The sequence below is a fragment of the Sciurus vulgaris genome (assembly GCF_902686455.1).
Source record: "Sciurus vulgaris genome assembly, chromosome: 6".
NCBI classification, from domain to species: domain Eukaryota; kingdom Metazoa; phylum Chordata; class Mammalia; order Rodentia; family Sciuridae; genus Sciurus; species Sciurus vulgaris.
In genome coordinates, this window is record NC_136466.1 from 39950342 (window position 1) to 39972872 (window position 22531).

General features: G+C 44.3%; 1 protein-coding gene across 4 annotated transcripts in view; it reads right to left on the bottom strand.

Annotated features, from left to right (window-relative positions):
• The window catches only part of MACROH2A1 (macroH2A.1 histone), a 66266-nt gene that overhangs the window by 30238 nt on the left and 13497 nt on the right, over positions 1-22531 (bottom strand). For all 4 annotated transcript variants that reach the window (XM_079145007.1, XM_079145010.1, XM_079145008.1 and 1 more), the window contains exons 3-4: positions 3405-3511; positions 2805-3002 (exon numbers count right to left, since the gene is read on the bottom strand). In XM_079145007.1, the coding sequence (XP_079001133.1) occupies positions 2805-3002; positions 3405-3511 (305 nt within the window). The remainder of the gene's footprint in view (positions 1-2804; positions 3003-3404; positions 3512-22531) is intronic.

Below are 22531 nucleotides of genomic sequence, written 5' to 3' on the forward strand. Positions count from 1 at the left end.
TTTAGTAACTTGCCAAGATCACTCTGTAGAATTCAAATATAAAGCCAGGTGGCTAACCCTAGCACTTCTACTCTTAACCACTATGCATCACTGCTCAATCAGTGGGTCATGTGATTTATTTTTAAAAAGAGCAGGTAGGATGTGAAGGGATTTGCATATCTATATTCTTTTATATGCATATATTTATTTATCCTTTCTGAAAGGATAAATAAGAGCTCACTTCAGAAACTATGATGGCAGTGAGATTTTTTTTACTGCATACTCGGGTACGGTGCAAACACTCATATATGTTACTTATGCAAAACCACATTATATAGTATGTATAGAGCCACTGAATTTTAAGACCTGAATAGAGCCTATCATTCTATGCTGTAGGGTAAGCTGAAGCATAGACAGGGGAACAGTCTTGCCTGTGGCCACCCAAGTAGAAGGTCCCTAGGACACAGGGCTTTGGACTTGCAGCTCCCATGGAATTTGTTCCCTTCTCTGTTCCACTATAGCTGACTCAGCTGTCACAACTGAAGATTTTCAAAACTTTCAAATTACATAGAATTGGGGGGGAAATTATGATTTGGAATTCGAGTGTTGAAAAATACCAACTCCTTTCACTACAAGTGTTTTTAGCATGTTACTAAGGCTTTCTCTGCATGTCCCTGGAAAGGTTATTTTCAGAATGATCCACTTAAACCTAGAGATGCAGGGTTCTCTGCTGTTTCTGGGAGCTGACACCACAATTTACATTAAACAAATGTTTTGAAAATTAGCTGTTCACGGTTCCAATTTCAGCTTCCCCCAGGGTTTAATGTTAGCCAAATACTGGTACAGTAAGCAGACAATGTGTTTTATTGTGTGGAAGAAAAACAGACCACCATCACAGACTTCCTGCTTTTGTAATCAAGGGAAAAGTTGAGTGTTTGAGTGATTATTGGCATATGGTTATTAGAAACACTGAGCTCCAAATATAGCTACCAGCAACTAAGGACACACATACATACACACACCCTTATATTTCAAATTCAAAAAGAAAGAGAAAGAATTCCTGGTGTTTGGCAAATTGGAAAGTTCAGAAAGTCACGGGGCCAAATCTATTAGAAGGCTAAGGTCACAAGGGAATAAGGTTCAGCCCCAGTTTGCTGGCAGATGCTGGTGTCCCAGAGACATCCTCAAGTACCACAGGCAGTGTATGCAGTTGAAGGAGGGCACTGGCTCAAGACATAGCTAGAGTGAGGACCAGACCCAGGACATGTTCTACTCTAACACCAAGTGCCTAGGTCCTGCTCTATGGGCAGCCAAGTACCTGGGGTCTGCTTTCAAGAGCAGATGGATTTGGCACCTCTGTGTCTTTCTGAACATTTAGGAAGGGTTGCACAGCACTGCGCCCCACTTCCCTGCCCTGCCCCCCCTCCCAACTACAAATGTTGGAAGTGGGAAAGGAACAGTTTGATCTGCTAATTTTATAGTTAGCAGGAATGAATAATGGAGCATTCTGTGAAGTCCCTGCCAGGCTGCCCTAGCCTCCTCCAGGACTTGTGAGCGAGGTAGAATGCAAGCAACTGGAAATGACGCAGCGGCTGTCTTCAATATTATGTTTCTCTCTGCAGAACAGGGAAAGACTCTGGGCCTGGGGTAAATGGTCATTTGCCAAGAGGAATTTAGATTTCATTTTCAGGAGTTTTTTTTGCACCCAGAGGGTGCACAAGGAATACAGTCTATTCCACCTCAAATAATGAAAGTCTCAAAAACAGTGTGAATGGATAGGAGAAGATTAGCGGTGTCCCCCAGCAGGCTGGGAGTTGCTAGGCTTATCTGGTCATGACCCCTGAAGCCCATCTTTGGAAGGTATCCCCAGTATTCCACCCTGGGGAGAGGGTCTGGGCTTGTGGAGGGAGAACTGCCTAATGTCATATCATTAAATCCCACAAGGCCTTTCCAGGACTTCTTACTGGGGACTGACAAGATAGAGGGGTCACCTTCTGCCTTAGGTAACTTCCTCCTAGTTCATCTGAAGGCCAGAAGGAAAATTTCTCAGAGGCACCTCAGGGCAGGCCAGTCCCGAGTTTCTATTTCACTAAAGACCAAGTTTTGACTGCACCATCCCTTGTTTGTTAGCCCCAGAGGCTGTGACAACATCTAAGAACACATTTCTAGACAGGTGAGTAGAGCACTGCACTCCACGATGTGAGGGTCCCGCTTAGTATGTAGTGGCCTTGCTTACCCAACATGGCACTGGTCACACTACTTGTGTTTCCCTCAACACAAAAAGATCAGGACCTGAGACAGCCTTCAGTCCAAGTTAGGTCAAGCAGAAAGTGCCTAGCTAACCCCTCTTCTTTTCTCCTTGACAGAGGCACTTATTCTGAGAGGGAAACTTCTGGACCAACCCTGGCCAGACATAAAGCTATGGCAACAGAATCAAACTCCTGCAACTGAGCATCAGGGCATAAGAGCAATCCACCCCTCTGAACAGGACTGGCAGCAGGTCATCTCCTAGCACAGGGAAGTCCCCTTCCAAGGATATATGCATTTCCCTGGGGCACAGGGGTCCTTCCACCCTGGGGTTATCACTGCCCCCTCATTGCTCCCTGAAATCCCATTATCCATCCCGCTTGCCCACAGGGGTTCTATCTTCCAACTGTGTCCAGGCTGTGGGAGACCCTCCTGACTGGCTACCTGAGCTAGCTATGCCCTGTCTAATCAGCTCCTACATGTTCCTCCTGTAGTAGCATGAGGGGTTAATCCCCTTGGGGCCCCATTTATCTGCACCTCATCCTGCTACATCCCACATGTTCTGTAAGATCACATACCTTGGATTTCCGGGCCCCTTTCTTGCCTCCTGCCTTCTTGGACACAGGCTTCTTCTGGGATGGAGACTTGGCCTTTTTGGCTGGGGGTGGGGTGATGATGGCTTCCAACTTTCCTTTGGATCCTCGCTTCTTCGCTAGCAACTCAGGGTGGATGTTTGGTAACACCCCCCCACTGGCTATGGTGACTCCTTTTAGCAGCTTGCAGGAAAACCAAAGTAGCAGATGGTGAGCCAGACCACCCTGCTTCTGACCTTCAAGAAGTCATCCCTGCCCAGGCATCCTCTTGCTTTTGGCTGGTACAGCTCTTGCCTCCATGGCCCCTATGAGGATGCTGACAGGACTCAGGCCCACTACTCAGGGATCAAGTCCTCAGAGTCCCTCAGTCAGCCAGAATTTAGATCATATAATTCCCATGAGAGCCAAATACCTTGTTCTACCCCCATTTTCAATAAGGCCTTGAGGAAAAACTGCCAGAGGTGGCAGGCAAGTTGCTCATGGTCTAAAATGCCATCCGCAGCTTTGCTTCCCAGCCTCTCTGATGGACAGCTGTCTCCTGGGCTGTATACTTAGTGTCTGGGGGTGAAAGGGAGAGCTTCATACCTGATTTAGCTCTTCATCATTGGCCACAGCCAGCAGGATGTGCCGGGGTGTGACCCGTCCCTTCTTGTTGTCTCTTGCTGCATTGCCAGCCAGCTCCAGGATCTCCGCTGTGGAGCAGAAAAGAGCATGTGGTCATATCAGAGCATCAGAGGGCTGCATGTGTCCCTGTCCCCTATCCACAGCATGAAAACAGGTGCAAGCAGTTGTCCTGAGGTGAGAAACTGCAGGTGGGTCTTCCTGGAAATATTTTCGGTGCAGTCTTGGAAGTGTTGAGTAGCAAAGCTGAGTGGATCCTAGGAGGCCCTGGTGGAACCCCTTTGTTTTTGGGATGAAGGAACTGAGGCTGAGAGGGAAGAAAAGACCAGCTGCAGATCTCTGAATGAGTGGTGGGCCTGGGATCTGAACCTAGCTCTAACTCCCATTTCCTAGAAAGGGCTGCATACAGTGGCACTCAGGCCACAGGCAAAGCCAACCCCATGAAGGCAGCAGAGTGGCCCCTGAGAGTTCACAGCTCCTGCATCTTCAGTTATACAGGGGCCAAGGGGATGGGGGCTTGATACGGAGGGGACTTCTGAAATCTCTGTTCAAAATTGAACACCTGCATATTGGGATTCAAAACTAGGATATGACTGGTCTCTACAAAGTCAATGTCATAGCATCATGGAATAAAAATGGTGGGATGTTGTAGATTTTTAAAAGGCGATGGAGATATAACAACCAAATATAATGTATCACGCCTAATGGGATCCTCCAAAAGTCATTCTGGACACCATTAAAGAGGTTTGAATATGAACTGGATATCAGAATCTGGGAATTGATTTCCCTAAGGGTAAAAGTGGTATTGCCATTCTGTGGGGAATATCCTTATTCTTAAGAACTTCATGCTGAAGCTTTTAGGGCTGCTGCATCTTAATGTCTGTCTGTAGAGTAAAGCAAATGTGGCAAAATGTTAACAGTTGTTAAATCAAAGTATTTGATAAGTGTGCTTCTCTTTCAAGGAAATCCTGTTATTTGTAACAACAAATGTCCAGCTATGATGAAGCTGGGTTTAATTGGACATTAAGAGAAATGTTTAAGTGAAACAATTCAGGTACAGAGAACAAATATTGCATGATCTCTCTTATCATATATGTAATCTAAAAACTGAACTAACAGAGAGTAGAAAGTGATCATCAGAGGCTGGGAGAGGGGCAAAGTAGAAAGGGAAAATGTTGGTAAAAGGGTACAAAGTTTCAGTTAGACAGGAATTATTAGGTTTTAGTGATTTATTGCATAGAATGGTGACCCGAGTTAATAATAATACATATTTCACAGTTGCTAAAAGAAAGATCGTAAATGTTCTTAACACCAAGAAATAGGCACATGAGGTGATGGATATGCTAATTAGCTTGATTTACTCATTCCACAATGTATATGTGTATTAAAACAGCACATTAACTTTATAAATATATATGGTTATTTGTCAATTTAAAACAATATAAATAAAAGTATAAAAGACTACTTTTTCAGCATTCTGTATGTTTGAGATTTTTGAAATAAAAAGCATGAGGGGAAAAGACAAAACTAGAAGGCTCTGAGCCTAAGCCATATCTGGTGCCACATTAGTTTATTTATCTGGCCTTGAAGGAGTCTAAAAGGATGGGACGGGGCTTCCATGGCACAAGAATTGTGGGAAGTAGGACGTGCCCTCTGACAAGATGCTTGTTCTCCTTGGCAATATGGTTCTGTTGATAAACTGTCAATCTCATCCTCATCTCCTCATTTTCTTAATGAGGTGTGCAGACTGTTCCAGAATATATCTTACACAATCTACTTCTGTGATTCTGCCCATGCCAAGGCCTCTAATGTCCTTCCAGGCTACTCTCTGGGCCCAGTTCAAGTCTGACCTCCTGCCTGTAGGTAAGAACTTCTAATGTTCTAGTTGTGTTGTAAACACTGGATCGCTCCAGCAAAGTCAGTACTTGGAATCATAAAATAATCAGGGACAAAATGTTAGCTGCATCAAAATTGTGTGTTTGAAATTTACAGTATTACACGGTATATACATTTTTAAGAGGTAATCACAGCAGCTGAACCCCACATGAAACACTGCTACTTGTGTGTAAATCTGAAAAGCTACTTAGCTACTCATGAATACTCTCCTATAAGCAGGGAGAAAAAACCAGTCACACTTGGAACAGCACATTTCCTCCCTAAATCCAGGAATTCATTTGCTTAACAAATACCACAGTGAGACACAGAACCTATTCTTAAAGAGGTGGCACAGAGGTACCAAGGTCCCTGTCTTCAATGTTCCCAGACCAGCAGGGAGATCACTGCAGAGCTGCACATACTGCTACAGAGAGTCCCACAGGGTCCCTTTCCTGGGCTTCCACCATGCGAGAGTCATGAAGGCCAGGCAGGGAAGCTAAGTAATAACTAGCGGTATGTGGGGAGGCCACCTTTACCTGCTGGTCTCACAGGGCTGTTCCCATATGGCCTTAGTACAGTTGAGTTTGCCATTTCACTGAAGCTTTCTAACAATCAATCATGGTAATGTGTCCTGATGCTCAGTAGATAGGTCCATCTCTATCAAGTGCAAAAGGTTCAAAAGGAAGTCAAAGCTGGTGTCTGGCCCCATAAGAGCATAGCCTCCAGGAATAAGAGGACAGGAAGGACAGCCAGTCACAGTGAATCCCCTGGCTGTAACCCAGAGCAGCAAGGCCTCAGAGGGGCATCTAGCACCATGGAGCTGTAGCCACTTTGCTGGCTTCCTGGTCTCTACAGTACCCTCCCTTCCCCCAGCATACTTCCACTTTCTGAGGCCACAGGGAAACACAGGGCCATCAGATTCTAGAGCCAGAATATGCAGGAGTGTAATTAGCTGACCATGATCTGCTAAAAAATGTCTTACCCACCCCTCATTAAAAAGAGAAAGAGTGAAATTTGCCCACCACACTGACCTGTTTTACTAAGACCAGCCCTGTGACAAGAAAATCGTTTGAAAGCAGCTTCTCAGGAAAGTGGAAGTGGCTTGTTTCCTCTTCCTGCCCAGCATGTTAGTGGAAGACCCTTTGCAAGATGGGACTCAAGTGGCCGTTGGTGGTTGGGGTGGGGAGGGATGTGGTCTTTTTATTTTCTGCAGAGCTGCCCTCACTCTCTGTACAGGAAAAATGAGGGATCAAAAGACCTGAATGGTGTGGGCCGGGGAAGAGCCCTGAGTGTGTGTGGGATCCCTGATTTGGGTGGGGCTGGCAGTATGTGAAATAAAGAAAGCCAGAAATGGAGTGACCCAGAAGGGAGCTCCCAGGGCCAGAGTCTACAGATCAACTCCCCAGGAGCCAGAGGACATTTTCCCTGGCCTCCACAGGCCTTTTCTCCTAGGGTCTTACTTTGTGGCTATAAGTTCAATGCCCTCAGAGTCTCCACTTGAGAAATTTCCAGGACTGTGCTCACATGTTGCTAACTCAATTTGGAGTAGGGATATCAAACTAAATCCATCCAGGAGTGGCAATGAACAGTAAAGGAGCATACGGAGTGAGGGACAGGGAGCATCTCAGCTTCTTGGAAAGTGCAGGACAAGGGTAACATTCCACCATCTTCTTCACCAAGGACCCTGGAAGTCTAGGACGTCTTTCTGAAAAACCCAGTGATATGAACAGGCCAAGATGACTGTTCAGCTCCCAGCCCCTTACTGCCAAAGAGTGAGCCCTCAGCTCTGCAAGCAGAGAGGCAGGAGCTGTGTCCGTAGGAGCAACAAAGGGGCATGGAGTCACACCCCAGCTAGCTGAGCAGGCACTTAATCTTCTGTTTACTCTTGCATTTTTTCCAGATGGACAGTAACCATAGTAACACCAGCATCAAGGGACATACAAGATGAAATACCTCAAAGACACACCTTTTACGAGAAACATGTTCCACGCTACACCCCATCCCTGCACTGCAGCAGGCAGAGGCCCTGGGCATTTTACAACAGCCAAGAAAAATGGAGGACACATCCTGACTGCTAACAAAAGCAGGAACCAGCAGCACAAACTTACCCCTTGCTGAGTATCAGTAATACCCACCCTTTCATCCTAAGCCCAGTTTTAGAAATAACAACCATAAAGGTCTTTCCTGGCTAAGAGAGGGCTGCCTGCTGCTGAGAGGGAAGGATAGGTACAAAGTTCCAGCAACTCAACAAGATGGGACAGCTTCCATCTGCTATCCAGGATGTGCTCATTTCATGAAATAGAGAGAGACAGAGGGTGGTGTACTGCCAAGGAATTGGGGCAGGGTATGTACCACCAAAGGAGAGATCCTGATGAAGTCTTCTAACTAGTAAATGATCCTCTGCTTTGTAAGTGACATGGAGGGCTAACCAGGGCTGCAAGGCAATTCCTGTCACTGTACCCATTCTCCTGGGATGGGCCCACAGCCCCACTAGCAAGGGGCCACTCCCTAGGCTAGACCAGAGCCTGCTTCCATCTCTCCCTGCCCCAACCTCAGTGGAACTCTCACCTTCCTATACAGAAAAGGTTCTCGCACTCAGTTCATTTCACATTTTGGAAGATTTTGTGTGTATCTAAATTTTCTGTCTGTGGCTAGTCTAAGAGAAAAATGATTCTGAGAAAGAACCAGGAAAATACCAGGTCCACAAGTATAAATCCTTTTCTCCAAGGTTTCCAGAACTCAACCTTTGGACCCTTCCTAGGAGGGATTTTCAGGAGCCACAGCACTGAATACTGTAACCAAAACAAATGGAATCTGTCAGAAACCTCCAGGGAACTGGGAAAAGAGCAATTAAAAGGAGAAGCAGAACCCTTTACCAGGCTCTCCACCCACCTGGAGCCAAGTCTTCAAGGCCAGCAACAGTTTAATTTTTGTTGCCAAAGATCAGCACTGGACTGCTCTGGGGCCCCGTGTGCTTGGGGTCAGCTCTGGAGAGGATTCTGAGTGTGGGAAGGTTCCCAATTATAAATGCCACAAAAGGGACAAATGGAATGATGAGCAATACTGGCCAACTCATTAGTTATTCTTTTAAGGTTTTTTGTTTGTTTGTTTGTTTGTTTTAGGATCTGATTTGCAGGACACCCCAGGGTGTACTGGCTCCCACTCCTGGCCAGACCCAGTGTCTGAAGAGTGAGCAGCTGGCTCTCTATCTGTGGTGGCAGGGACCAGCAGGGCAACCTCTTTTCTCCTGAGAGCAGCAAGCACTGCAGGGGCACCCCCAGGCCCAAAGCTCCCTAGCCTCATTGAACATGATCGGTTTAAAGCAACTTGACAAGATTCCCACAGCCTTGGATAACTGCATGATTTGGCAGCTTTTTCAACTACAGACCAGCTGCCTAACATGAATACTTTTGACAGGTCTACTTTCCAAGTTCACCCCAAGACTAAAGGCTTAGGGTCTTTCTCCCCCCACCCCCTGAGGCTTGAACTAAACCATATCTGTTGTATGGAGGCATTTCTTCTATCTTACTTTAGGGAGATGAAGTCATGTTTGCAGAATTAGACTCCTAACAGCTAACAGGTGATGTGGGGAGGCTGCGCCAAACTCCAAACACAAACCTTGCAATAGGAAAGAGTCCGGGATTTTACAGACCTATTTGAAGCGTCTCATCTAACAAAGGAAAGATTGAAAAGAACAACCAGAAATCAAAGAAAGCCAATGTTCATGTAATCCCAAGGAGAAAAGAGATATTTGCTACAAAGCCAACAACATGACAAGGAATCTGTTTATTGTATTTCTTTCAATCTCATCCTTCCATCAGCAGTTCACTGGGTTCAGAACTGTTTTACACCATTCCGGAAGACCTTAACCCAATCAACCCCAATCTGAGGGTGACTGCTAAGAGCTTCCTGCATGCTGACCACACCACAGTTTCCTCTAATTCCCTAGGTGACCCCAAGTGTTTGCAGCTGCATCCCAGAATTCTCTGCTCCACTCCACCTTTCCACAAGGGTGACAGGGACTGAACGTTACAGAACTGTTAACTGAACTCTGGGCCATAAACAAGTTCCCCAATCTGCCTGTCCCAGGGGCCTCAAAAGAATGGGGCATTCTATGAAGAGAGTAAAGCTTACAGCAGTGATTAAAGAAAGTATTTCCTTTTTCAAATACAAAATATTTTGTACATGAGCCTCTCTTTTACTTCACCAGAGATGGCTGGAGCCTGAACAAGCTTGCCCCTTGCTATCAGGACTAGGAGTCAAGGATCTCAGAGGCAGCATCTGGTCTAGTCTCCCACCTTCCCACAGAGTTTCCCAACAGAACAGAAACGTAGCTTAATTTGGGAATCTCTAAAGTAAGTTCTATAGGGTGCTGTCTTCCATATTTAACAGGAAAGAAAAAAAATCATTTTATAGTGTACACATTAATAAGAGGGGCATATTATGATTGCTGGCAAACATTACCTTGCTCTAACCCATCAACCCAGCCCGGTGCCCAGTTAGCTCCCCATCAGGAATGCTTCCTCTTCTCTTACAGACTTGCCCATCTGCAGTGGAGGCAGCAAGCATGCACACTGTTTAGAGCTGTCAGCACTGGGTTGATGTCCCAGCTCCCACACTTTGCTGTGAGACAAGGCTGTTTCCCATTCTATAAAGTAGGGCTTGGGGTTACTTCTCAGGCTTGTGAGGTTTAATGGGTTACCAAGTAATGTGTCAAAGACTTGATAAATACAAGCTATTTTTACTGAGGCTACAACTACATTATTTAAAAATATATATAGCAGACTTGATTACTAGGGAAAGAAAACAATACCCCCCTCCACCATTTCCTCTATCTAAGTAAGTGGATGGATGGATGTGTGTGAGAAGCAAAAGAGAAAATCAACAGAAAACCTGGTGTTTCCTCCCCCAATAGTTTATTCTTTGCTGTTACACTTAACAGTTTACATATGTTTGAAAAATGCACTTGAACTCGATTAACCTCAGTGCTGCCAGACCTGCCTTGATGGAACACAGCACCCAGAGCGGCCCCACAGGCAGTCTCTGCCTTGGGATGGGGTCTGGGTCTTTTGTCTGACCCCAGCAGGTTGTACCATGGAGAAGGACCAGAGCTTTCTGCTAAGGCAGCAGAAGTCCAGGTCCCCTGTGGGTTGCGGGGGGACCATTCCTGAGGAAGGCCCAGAGAAACCTGTTCTAACCCCTGGCCTGGCTCGTGGCTGGGCAGTGTCTTCTGCAGCACCAATCATTTGTTTTCAAGGACTCTAAATTAATTTACAAGGAAATAGTTAATGTGTATGTTTAATACGAAAAACCACAGCCATTTGTTCTTAATTCATCTCAGGAAGGGGTGAACAATCAAGATGGTTGCTGAAATGAAATGATTTGAAGAGTATAATGTAAAGAGGAAATTCATTTAAAGAGCCTTGTCATGGTACTATTTCCCAGATGGACTTCTAAGAGGGAAAACAGGAGTGAAGTGGAAGGGTGCATTCCATGGACTGCCATTTGAGGTTGGGGGAAATGCCCAGGGTCCACGCTCACATAGACATCATGGCAATGGGGAGTAGAAGCAAGGACCAGGTCAGAGGGAGAACTGTGCTCTATGCTCTTTGAACTATTAGGATTTATCTTCTGCATTTTCTTTTCCAAATGAAAACTAAAAAACAGTAAATGAGAAGTTGCAGACAGCTCTACTCTGTGCTGCCCCAAATGGCCTTTGCTACTACAATGTCATCAGACTGCTTATCTGGCTTCTCACAAAAAGGGTTCTGAGTGCAGGAAATTTTTTCAGGCTGCTTTTCATGGTTGAAGGTTTCTAGAGCAATGAATATGTCCTAGAAGTAAGGCCCCAAGAGGAACTACAGGGGTCATCTTCACAAGCCCAGTCTCTGTCTGATTCACCTGTGGATTCCAGAGGCTGAGCACCAGCACTGTTTAAGCACTTGCCTAAGCTCTGTCACTAGGACTCCCCAACCCCTTCTCTAAAGGGGCAGTGAAAAGACACTGGCCAAAAAGTTTCTTGCCCTCCAGTGCCTCCCCAGCACCAGAGCAGTACAATCTCCCCATACCTGCCTGGACAGAGTCCTCCCCTCTCTGAGACCTGCTGGGACTCCTTGTGCTGCCCTGGTCAGACCAGGGCATTCCCCCAGCACCTTGCTGGTTCTGTGGCTGTTACTGCCAGCACCTCTGACACTGACCACACTGCCGCTTCCCTGTAGGCCAGCACACAGAACTTGAAGGACTGCCTGTCCTGGCTCACATCCATCTCCCCCTGCATGTTCTCATTTTCCTTATCTCCACTCCATCTCAAGACCCCTGTCCTCCCTGCCCACATCAGGTCACAGGAATGTCTCCAGATTTTGAAGGAACATACCATATGCCATGGAAGCTTCTGTGACTGCCTCTGAGTCTTGTTTCCTTAGGTTGCAGCTTCATGGAGGACAGGAGCCACATCTGTGGGACTGGGCACACTCCAGTCCTCATGAGGAGTTCATTGGCTGCTTTAAGATGAAGTACAAAGTGGACTAAGTGGTGCCAGGTCCCTTGGCAGTTAACATATTCTGTAGGAACTGCTCTTATGGAGATGGGGCACTGAACTGAGTCAGTTTGGAGAAGTTCCTTAAACTCTCTGAGCCTTAGTTTCCTCCTGAACAAAATGGTGGTTTGGGGATTCAGTGAACTGCTCAACATAAAGCAGTGCCTGGCATGTGGTTACATGCTCAGCATATGGCAGATGTTAGAACTTACACTGTCCTCACCTAGAACTCAAAAGCATTTTCCCTTCACCCCCAAACAAGTACAAGCCAGTCTCTGCCTCTGGAATAGATACTGCCGAGACATGGGGTTGGAGGATAAGAAAAATGATGCTGCTCCAGGTAAGTGCCCTCATTTTCTGAATGAGCAGCAGGTATTGACTTTAAGCAGTCGATATCCTGATTAAAAGAGGCAATAGACAAATGTTAACCAAAGACTGCCTCAGCTACCAACTCCTATAAGGAGCATTAGTCAGGATATTGATAGCAAGAAAAGTCAATAATTAGCCATTTCCAGAGCCCTGGCTTTCCAAATGGTTTCCCCAGCTCTGTGGGCCTGAAATGAGACCCCTGAAGAGAACCAGCTTTTCTAAAGACCCAGAAAGATGTGCTGTAGATAGATGGGAATGGTATCATGCACTTAAGATATCCCCCAAAAGCTCATGTGTGAGATAATATAGCAATGTTCAGAGGTGAAAAGATTAGATTATGAGAGCTGTAACTTAACCAATGGATTAATCCATTTTATGGATTAATAATTTAAATGGATTGTAATCCATGGTAGGGCATGGCAGGAGGAAGCAGGCAACTAGAGGCATGACCTTGGGAATTATACTTTGTCTCTGGTGCCTTTGCCTTGAGCTGAGCAGCTTCCCTTTGCCATGCCCTTCCACCATGATGATCTGCCTCTCCTTCAGCCCAGAGCAATAAAGTTGTTTGACCATGGACTAAATCTCTAAAACCATAAGCCAAAATTAAATTTTTGTTCTCTAAGTTGCTCTTGTTGGGTATTTTGTTCACAGTGACACAACGCTAACACAGAGGACAACTCAATGTGAGACTTGACGTCTCTAAAGGAAGCAGCTCTGGATACCAGGGAACCCATGCTTGCCAGCCATAAAACGAAAGATATACTTGCCTGAAAAGGGACTGAGGTGGGGTGAGAAGGAAGAAAGAGTGGGGCAGGGGTCAGGACAGTAGGCTGAACCAGGCAGTCAGACAAATCCAAGGAGGTTTGTCATCTTCTTGGCAAGCAGAACTGGAAGGGGGTGGTAGGAAGAGACAGACAGAGGAAGACTGACTGTGATTAATACCCTTTGAGTTTATCTTGTTGCCACATCTTATTTATAGCTCTGAGGAGTGGCTTTTTGCTTTCATGATATTTCATTCTGGGTTGACTAGACATACAGCCCTCCAACTGGGGAGAAAAAACAAGAGAACTGTAAATGTGTTCCATCAGTTGCTAATATTTTAGTGGGGAGACACTGGGAGAAAAGATAGATGTGGAATGCTGATCCACTTCCTTCCCTGTCAGTAAGTAGTTCTTTTTAAAGCCATGTACGGAGGCACCCTGGGGTATGAGTAGCACCCCTGCCAGAACACTGCAATCTGTAAGCAGGTGGACTGCATTTTGGCTTCTGGTCACTTCTGCTTTTCAAAATACAGCTGAGACATATATGGTGGCTTTAGGGCAGAGAGAGAGAGAGAGAGAGAGAGAGAGAGAGAGAGAGAGAGAGACAGACAGACAGACAGAGAGAGAGAGAGAGAGAGAGAGACAGAGAGAGAGAGAGAGAGAGAGAGAGAGAACAGTCTTTGCAATGCTTCTAAAGCCCTCCTGTTTCCCAGCAACAGCTACCCTGCCCCATGCCATTCCTTAGGTGTGGTCCACTGTGCTCTCCTGTTAATCCTATTTATTCTTCATTTAAACATCCAAGGGTATAGTTTACCTCTCATCAGCTTCCTGACAGCATCTGACATTATTAATTATTTCCTCCTCCTGCTAACTGGTCTTCTCATCCTTCAGTAAAAAACTATTTTCCCTGCAGCTGTGAAATGCCAGCTGAGTACAGGCAAGGGTGTGGGGCAGAGAGCACAGTCTCCACCTTCACATCACTGATATGGCCTCTGACGCGGCTGGCACATACAGGCACTTCTATGGACGTAAACAACATTTCATTCAACCCCTAGCACCCAGCTTGGCACCTTGCATTTGCTCAGGGAGTGGTAGGTCTTTCATAAGTAGGTCATTCCAGATAGATTGAGGAGGAGTGAGCTGAGCACTGCAGTGGTCAGGCAGTGGTGAGGGCTGGAGGTGCAGGGATGTTCTCCAAGGCACTGGCCTGCTTTCATGTATTAGAATAGCAGGATCCACCACAGTGAACTAGAAAGCTGCTATCCAGGGGAAAGCCCGGGACAGGGCCAGGAAGCAGGCAGATGCGGACTCCCAAACCCAAGTGGAGACTTGAGCTTGGCTGAAGAACTGAGCAGGTTGAGGGGGATTAGGGTGAGATCAAAGACCCTCAGATTCTCCCAATATTTACAATGATCCAAATGTAAATAAATCATCAACCTCTATAAACTAGACACACCCATTACCCTCCTATTGTTTTCAGTATTTTGTTTTTGAGATTTATTTTGAAATAAAAGAGGAAAAGAAGAATATTCTTAGAAAGATGTGCACCATATATAAGAAAATCCTGGGACGAGAAATGGGCACATGAAAGAGCTGACATGGAGATGCAAGTTCACTGCAGACCCTTTATTATCATGGGTATTTTTATTTATTAAAGAAAATAACTAAAATCAACAAAAGACTGATAGATGAAAGACCTAGCATTATGAGAAACAAGTATATAACAAGACAAGCAGACCAACAAGGCAGAAAAGGATGTCCACAAATAGCCTGAATTATATCTAGAAATTCTGTGTCTAATAAAGGTAGCATCTCAGATCATCAGGGAAAAGATGGAATAGTCAATCATTTGTGTTGGGACAACTAGGTAAGCATGTGGGACAAAATTAACTTGATCCATATCTCACACCATATATAAGAATAACTTCCAAATGATTCAAAGTAAAAATATGACAAATGAAACCTTTAAAAATACTAGGCAAAAGCATAAAGGCATTCCTTTATAATCTTGAACAGAGGCTTTTCTATGACTCAAAATACAGCAGAAATAAACTCATAAAGATGTATATTCTTAAAAGATGTATATTCTTAAAAGAATGTAAAATAATTATGTGAAATTTATTTTAAAAATTTATTTTAGAAACGATAACTCAAAGTGAAAAGATTATATAAAGATAAGCAAATCCAAAAAAGACCAAATAAAAATTTTAGAAATTAAGTATCATAACTGAAAATTAAAATTTAGTGACTGAATTAAACAGTCATAGTCGGAAAGAAAATTAGCAAACTAGTTCTAGAAAACAGATCAGAAGTAATTATCCAGAAAGTAATCCAGAAAAACGTGAATGAAAAATATGAATGAGATTTACAGACATGGAAGATATAATGAAACACTAATATATGCTTAATTTGTGTTCTAAAAAGAAATTAGCATAGATTCTGTTAAAGAAATAATGGCTGAAAACTTCATAGATGAGATAAAGACATGTTCAAAAAACAACTTGAGAATATTTACCACCAAAAGATGCTCACTAAATGAAATTCTAAGAGATAAACTTCAATCAAAAGTACATTCATCCCAGAAGAAAGAACTCACATTTAGTTTTGGTCACACTTTTTCATTGTTTAAAACCAGAACCAGATTTAGTGGTGCTGTGAGCTTGTCTGTTGGCCCAAGCAAATACACAACCCCTAACGTGGAACTGGTCTACCTCTCTGTCAATCCTGATGGCACAAATAAAAATTGCACATTGACCGTCAAAGGGACATCATGAGAAAATGGTGAGACTCCTTAACCATTAAAGATTTCTAGGTATTGTGACTTGTCTTGAAGGCAATGAGGGGCAGGACACAGTGGTGAACGTCTGTAATTCCAGTGGCTCAGAAAGCTGAGGCAAAAGGATCACAAGTTCAAAGTCAGCCTCAGCAACTTAGCAAGACCCTAAGCAACTTATTGAGAGAGACTGTGTCTCAAAATAAAAGAGTAAAAAAGGGCTAGGGATGTGGCTCAGTGGCTGGGTGACCCTGGATTCAGTCCCCGGTACCAAAAAAAAAAAAAAAGCCATAAGGGCCTATGCTTTTAATACCAGCTACTCAAGAGGCTGAGGTAGGAGGGTCAAAGTTTGAGGCCAGCCTCACCAACTTAGTGAGACCCTGTCTCAAAATTAAAAAGGCTGGGGATATAGTTCTGTGGTGGAGCACACATGGGTTCAATACCCAGTACCAAAAAAAAAAAAGCATGAGGTTTTCAACAAATGATGCTAGACATCTGGGCATTCACATGAAAAAAAAAAAAAAAAAAAAAGAAGAAGAAGAAGAAAAGAAAGAAAGAGAAAAACCAACCCACATGAGTTTCAACATAGACCTTACATCCTTTGTGAAAATTAAATAAAAAATGAATTATATTCTCTGTTATGTGGATGCTAATTTACAATAAGGGGGGATAGGGAAGAATAGAGTTACTTTAGATTAGGTGGAGGGGAGTGAAGGGTGGGGAAGGGGTATGGGGGTAGGAAGAAGAGTGAAACAGATATTTTCATGAACATATATGACTGTATGACCGATATGATCCTATAACATGTACAATCAGAAAAATGAGAAATTACACTTCATTTATATATCAAAATATTTATATATCAAAATATACCAAAATTCTACTGTCGTGCATTCTACTGTCATGTACAACTAATTAGAACAAATAAAAACAATTTTAAAAAAATGAATTATAGACCCCTAAATATAATGGGTGGAACTATAAATCTCCTGGAAGATGACAGAAGAAAAATTCAGATGACCTTGGGTTTGGTGATGACCATACCAAAGGCCCATCCCTGAAAGAAACAGTTGATAGGCTTAATTAAAATTTTCTACCCTGTGAAAACACTGTAAAGGGAATGAGAAGACAAGCTACAGACTGGGAGAAATATTTATAAAAAGAAGCAATGAGGCCTTTCCTCTCTCCAGTCCAAATGTTACAGTCCAACCCCTAGGACTAGAAGAGAAGAGGAAAATGAGACCATTATTTCATGGAGTATACTCAAGTCACATTTGCACTCTCTTGGACAATTTCATAAACTTTTTAGAAGGACCAGATGAAGGACTATATGAAAACTCATTTTTTGAGCTCTAAAGCAGATTCAAGTGCCCTGGAAGAAGCATGTCCTCAAGCCACACTGTACCTCCACATCTTGGGTAAGGCAGAGAAGAACTGGGATATATTTCCCACTTGGTGACCTCCAGGCTCTAGGCCTGACCCACCTGGGTCTGTTAACATGCTGGCCACAGGATACCACATCATCAGGGACACAGTGATGTGCACACATAGTGACAGGCATCAAAGGCACACAGTGAGGAACTGAGTCTTTTCCAAGTGCTCTCTGAATGTCTACCCTGGAGCCATCCATTCCCTTAGGAGACTGAAGGAGCTCTGATATGAAAGCAACTCCTTAATCACTTCACACGTAGCTTTATAAGATTATATATAGTGATGAGTCTCTATGATTGGTTATCAAAGAAGACTGTCAATAGTATTAAATGTTAATAAAAACAAATTATTAGACTAAAATCTGTCTTTTACACATATGCACATAAAAGGCATGCAGTGCCAGCTGCTATCTCTGGGTAGTAAGATTGAGTGAGTTTTAGCTTGTTAAATTTCAAACACAAATTATTCACATAACCAGAAAAGGGTACATGCATTCAAATGCAGTCTGCACACACAAGGTACCCAGCACCCTGCAGTTTGAACTTCAGAGTCTCCAACTTTTTTCTAGTTGCACCCTCCTGCTTCCTTAAAATTCCTCTTTATTTTCTATATTTGTGTGTATTTTTAATTAAAGAAAATGATAAACTGTGGTATATATACACAATGGAATATTACTCAGCCATGAAGAATAAAGTTATGGCATTTGCAGGTAAATGGATAAAACTGGAGAATATCATGCTAAGCGAGATCAGACAATCCCCAAAAACCAAAGACCAAATGTTTTCTCTGATACATTACGGGGGCAGTGGGGAGAGCAGGAAGGGGTAAGGGAAGAATGGAGGAACTTTGGATTATGTAGAGGGAAATGGGGGGAAAGGGGTAGGGGGTAGGAAAGATGGTGGAATGAGACAAACATCATTACCCTATGTACCTGTATGATTACACAAATGGTGTGACTACATCATGTACAACCAGAGAAAATGAAAAGTTGTACTCCGTCTGTGTACAATGAATCAAAATGCATTCTGCTATCATGTATAAATAAATAGAACAAACAATAAAAAAAAATGAGGCTCATGAAAGGCTCTACAGAACATAATTAACATTGTAGCATGAGTCCTAAGGCAGCATCAATACCCCAGTAGGTTCCAGCAAGCACTACCTGGGTCCTCACCTGAAGTGTCAGTCTAAAGTAGGCACAGTCATGCAAATAAGCAAGGAATGTGGGGGCTTAGAGCACCAAAGATCTGAGCCTGACTGTCTTCCTCCTCCTGATCTATATTTAGTTGTGCAAGTCTAGGACACACTTTAGTATCACAGAAAGTGGTAAAGAGGCTTGGGACTGATTTTCAAAGTAAGTGACAATCAACTACAGGCCCTGCCTACCCAAATCTTCTAAGTTTGTAAGATTTAAGTTTTTCCACATCAGAAGTGCCAAGTGTGAAATGAGTACCTGTGTAACAGGGTATGCATCTGACAGAAGAGGACTCTCTGCTTCACTTCTGGGAGACAGGGGTGGGGATGAGGTGTGGTCCCAGGATGAACCCAAATGGATAGGCAGAAACTAATCTGAGTTAGAGATGAGAAATCAAACAAGCTGCAACATGGAATAAGGACGATCATTTTGTTAATCAAAACCAGATGACTAGGTGTATTTCTAACAACTACCCCTTTTCCTTGGGATTTTATTGCAGGATGCAACCAGGCCTGAGAGCTAAACCTAATTTAGTCTATAAAGTGGTCCTAAGATCACCCCAGCAACCCAGCTTCTTCTTCAGGTCAGGAGCTGGCCCTGAAACTTCACAGTTAGCCATGAATCCAAGGTAGCCTCACATCTGTAGCATTCACTATTAGAGGAGGCTAGATACTTGTCAGAGGAATGTGGAGGTTCTGGTCATTGAAAAGAGAAAATGTAAATTTAGATGTCTTCATCATTTTATAGACTAAATCCAAGCAAGACAGAAGAGTATGTACTCTAGCCACAGGAAACAAAAATACACTAGATTTTTAAACAGACCAGAGCTTGGCTCTGATCTAAGCAGTGGTCACCTAGGGAGGGTCTATGCATATTCCAGAGATGCCAGTCTTAGGAGCTGAAAGCCAGTGCTTTCTATCCTGCTTAATGTCAGAAATCCTTTGCAGGTGGATTTGACTTTTACAAACAGGCTTAGGTGAGTTTGTAGAATAAGATGTGTGATCAGACTATGTAACAGGGTTTCTGGACAAAAAAAGGAAAAGAAAAAGAATGACATTTTGAAGGAACCAGGCCTGTTTTCTCAGGGTTTGGTTGAATGGCTCCAAAGGTTTTTCCTTCCAGGGTAAGCAAGCTCCCTGAGGGTAGGGACTCTTGTCTTGAATCGGAGTCTAGCACAGGTCACTTCCCTAAGTTAGCAAAGAGTGACTCAACTCAGAATAATAATGTATAGCTTCCCAAGGTGACTTCCTCACTTACATATTCTAGCACCATCTATGTGCTGGGCTCAGTATAGAGCTTAGTCCAGTCTGGTACATCAATGGCACAACAAACCAGACCTAAGATCCTTCTTTAAGATAACTTTCTAGTTTGTTTTTTTACTCTTTGTAATGCCATCTCACAGGCTTAACCCACAGCAGTGTCCCCTACACTGTGTCATGCAAAATATTTTAATAGTTATTCCTTGAAAATCTTTTGTGGTAAAAACTTGGGAACTACTACATCTCACATTTCCTTTCCTGGGTATTCACAATGACACCAGGATGTCAAAGATGCTGACAAGTCTTGCAGTATAAAAGGCTGTTTCACTCAGTGTTCCCCAAGTTAAAACAAGTTCCTTCATTAAGGAACTCAACAAAGTTATTCACTTATCCATTTCAAAAGAGGGGCTGTGAGTTTAGCTGTGTCCTGATTTCAGTCATAGAACCATGTGCTTTGGTAAAATGCCACCTAAATGTCACTAAACACCCCACCATCAATGGAAATTCTGCATGGGGGAGTCACATCACACATTTTTACTTGTTTCCTACACTCCAGCACTGTGCTAGCTTCAGGGGAGAGGCTGCAAGATGTTTTTGGACTGAAGTAGAGCCAGGTTCCCTTAAAACACCATTCATCCAAAAGTTCCACAGAGCTGTGGTGAGTGGCACACACCTGTAATCCTCAGCTACTTGGGAGATTGAGGCAAGAGAATTTCAAGTTCAAGGCCAGCTTGGGCAACTTGTGTGATACCATCTCAAAATAAAATAAAAAGGGCTATATGTCAGTGGTAGAAGGCTTGTCTAGCATGCATGAGGCCCTGGGTTCAATCCCCAGTACCACAAATTAAAAAAAAAAAAGTTCCGCAGTATCACAGGTACAAAGATGGTGGCTGGTAGAAGTTGTCCCTGATTCCTCCAGTCTCCCCCCAAATCACACTTATTTTTATTTGTCCTTTACTGGGTGTTCACTGTGAATGCTGCTTAAATGCTTTAGATGCATCGCCAGGTCTCATAGTGCCCAAGAGGTGAGGATTCTATGATTCTCTAGGCTGGAAGGTCAAGGGGCTGAACAGAGCAAGGACAGACAGTCCCAGGACACCGAGGAGCCCAGGAGATAGTACTGCATTCCTCAGGAAGAGCTCTGGGCAGGGTCAGGCAGAGCTCAAAGCTAGATGCACAGAGATCTGGGGAAGGAGTTGCCTGGTCACTAGACCCAAGTTTGTTCCAAATGCTGTGTTCCTTTAAGTGTGGCAGATTGATGGACTCTGTACCCAAGAGAAGAAACAGAAGCCAGCTTCAAGATGCAAGGCTCCACATACCTTCATCCTTGAAAAGGAAAAAGAACATTTCCGTGAAATGTTTACAGGGGACCCTGTAATAGCGTAGCCATGGCCCTGGCCTGCAGGGGTACCACCAGGTCACCTACTCCTTGGCTGGTTTGGCCTCAGCTGTTGTGTAACATAGTCCCAGGGCAAGGCATACTTAGCTCCTGGATAATCTGGAAAATCCTTTGTGGTTTCCATGAATGTGCCAGAAACGATGGACAGAAGGGGCCTGTGACAGCAGACAGAAGAGTCTGGCAAGAGGGCATCTTGAGATGTTGGGTAATATAGGCTTTAGGAGGAAGGTCCTGTGGCTACTTGAAATAACCCAGAGGGAGCCTGAAGCTATCAAGATGTTCTCTCAGTCTGTGGGAAGGTCTGGTAAGTTTGGATCAGTTGGAAGTTCAACAGGCCCTGGTGGTCAGCGACAGCTCCTGTCACCATCCCTTAGGAGACAGAACAGGATTGCTGGGGGTCTCCTCCTCTCCTGCCCTTTAACCATAAGCTAACAGTCAACATGTAGGCACACTCAGGTATGGGCAATAAAAAGGACCGCACATGAGCTCCTCCTTCAGCCTCATAACAAATCTCAGAGGCAGTGACAGGGATCCTCGTTTTACAGATGATCAAACCATATAACACAGGTGTAAGTGACATGCCCAAGGCCACAAGTAAGAAATGGCAACTCTGACGCCAAGATCTTCCTCTTAACTTCCTGGATCTAGAATACAGCAGAGCCTCAAGTATCCCCGAGGTTGGTCACAAAGGAAACGTCAGCTCAGTTCTTCAGAAGGTGGGTAGGCCCTGCAGCTCAGCAGTTCTGTTAGCATCCAGATGCCTATTTCAAATGGGCATCCTGTGGTCTACCCCATCACCATGCCTACAATTGTTTGTACCACCTGTAAGACTCTCAGCTGTGCGGAGAAGAAAACAATCCCTTCATAGGGTCTTCAGGTGACAATAAGCAGAGCAGCTCTGGTATCAAGGTTCCTCCAGGATTTCCCAACCCCACTCAGTCCCTTATCCTGCCTCAAAGCATTACTGGTCCTGCCTCATCACAGCCTTTTTCTCAGCCTTTTTCTGTCTCTGGACAGGAAGTTCTCTGCGGGTGGGGATGGGTCTGGTCCCTGTCTGTGCCAGACATATCACACACGGCCTTCAGTGAGTACCACTGAGTGGTGGGACTTCCTCTAGCCTTGGGTTAGACCATGGTGTCTAGGTCACATCCTTAACCAGACCCCAAGCTGCTGAGGTCTAGTCCTCCAGCCTCTACCTTCCTATAGCTTCCTCACACTCTGGGAAGGGATTGGCACCAAGGAGGTGTGTTAAATGAATGGCAGAGTCCCTCTTCAAGACCTTGCAGGGCTGGTTGGCACCATGTCCCTCCCCAGGCCTCAGTTGATGTTTCCCTCTCAGAGCTTTCCCTGGTCAGCTCCTCTTCAGGTCCCTGAGTCACTGAGCCTTCCTTTGGCCTATTTATGTTCACCCCCTCTCCCATAGCACTTGTCAAAATCTGTAACTGTCTGGGTTGGCTGGTTTCTCTGGGCAAAGCAGACAAAGCCCATTCTGCC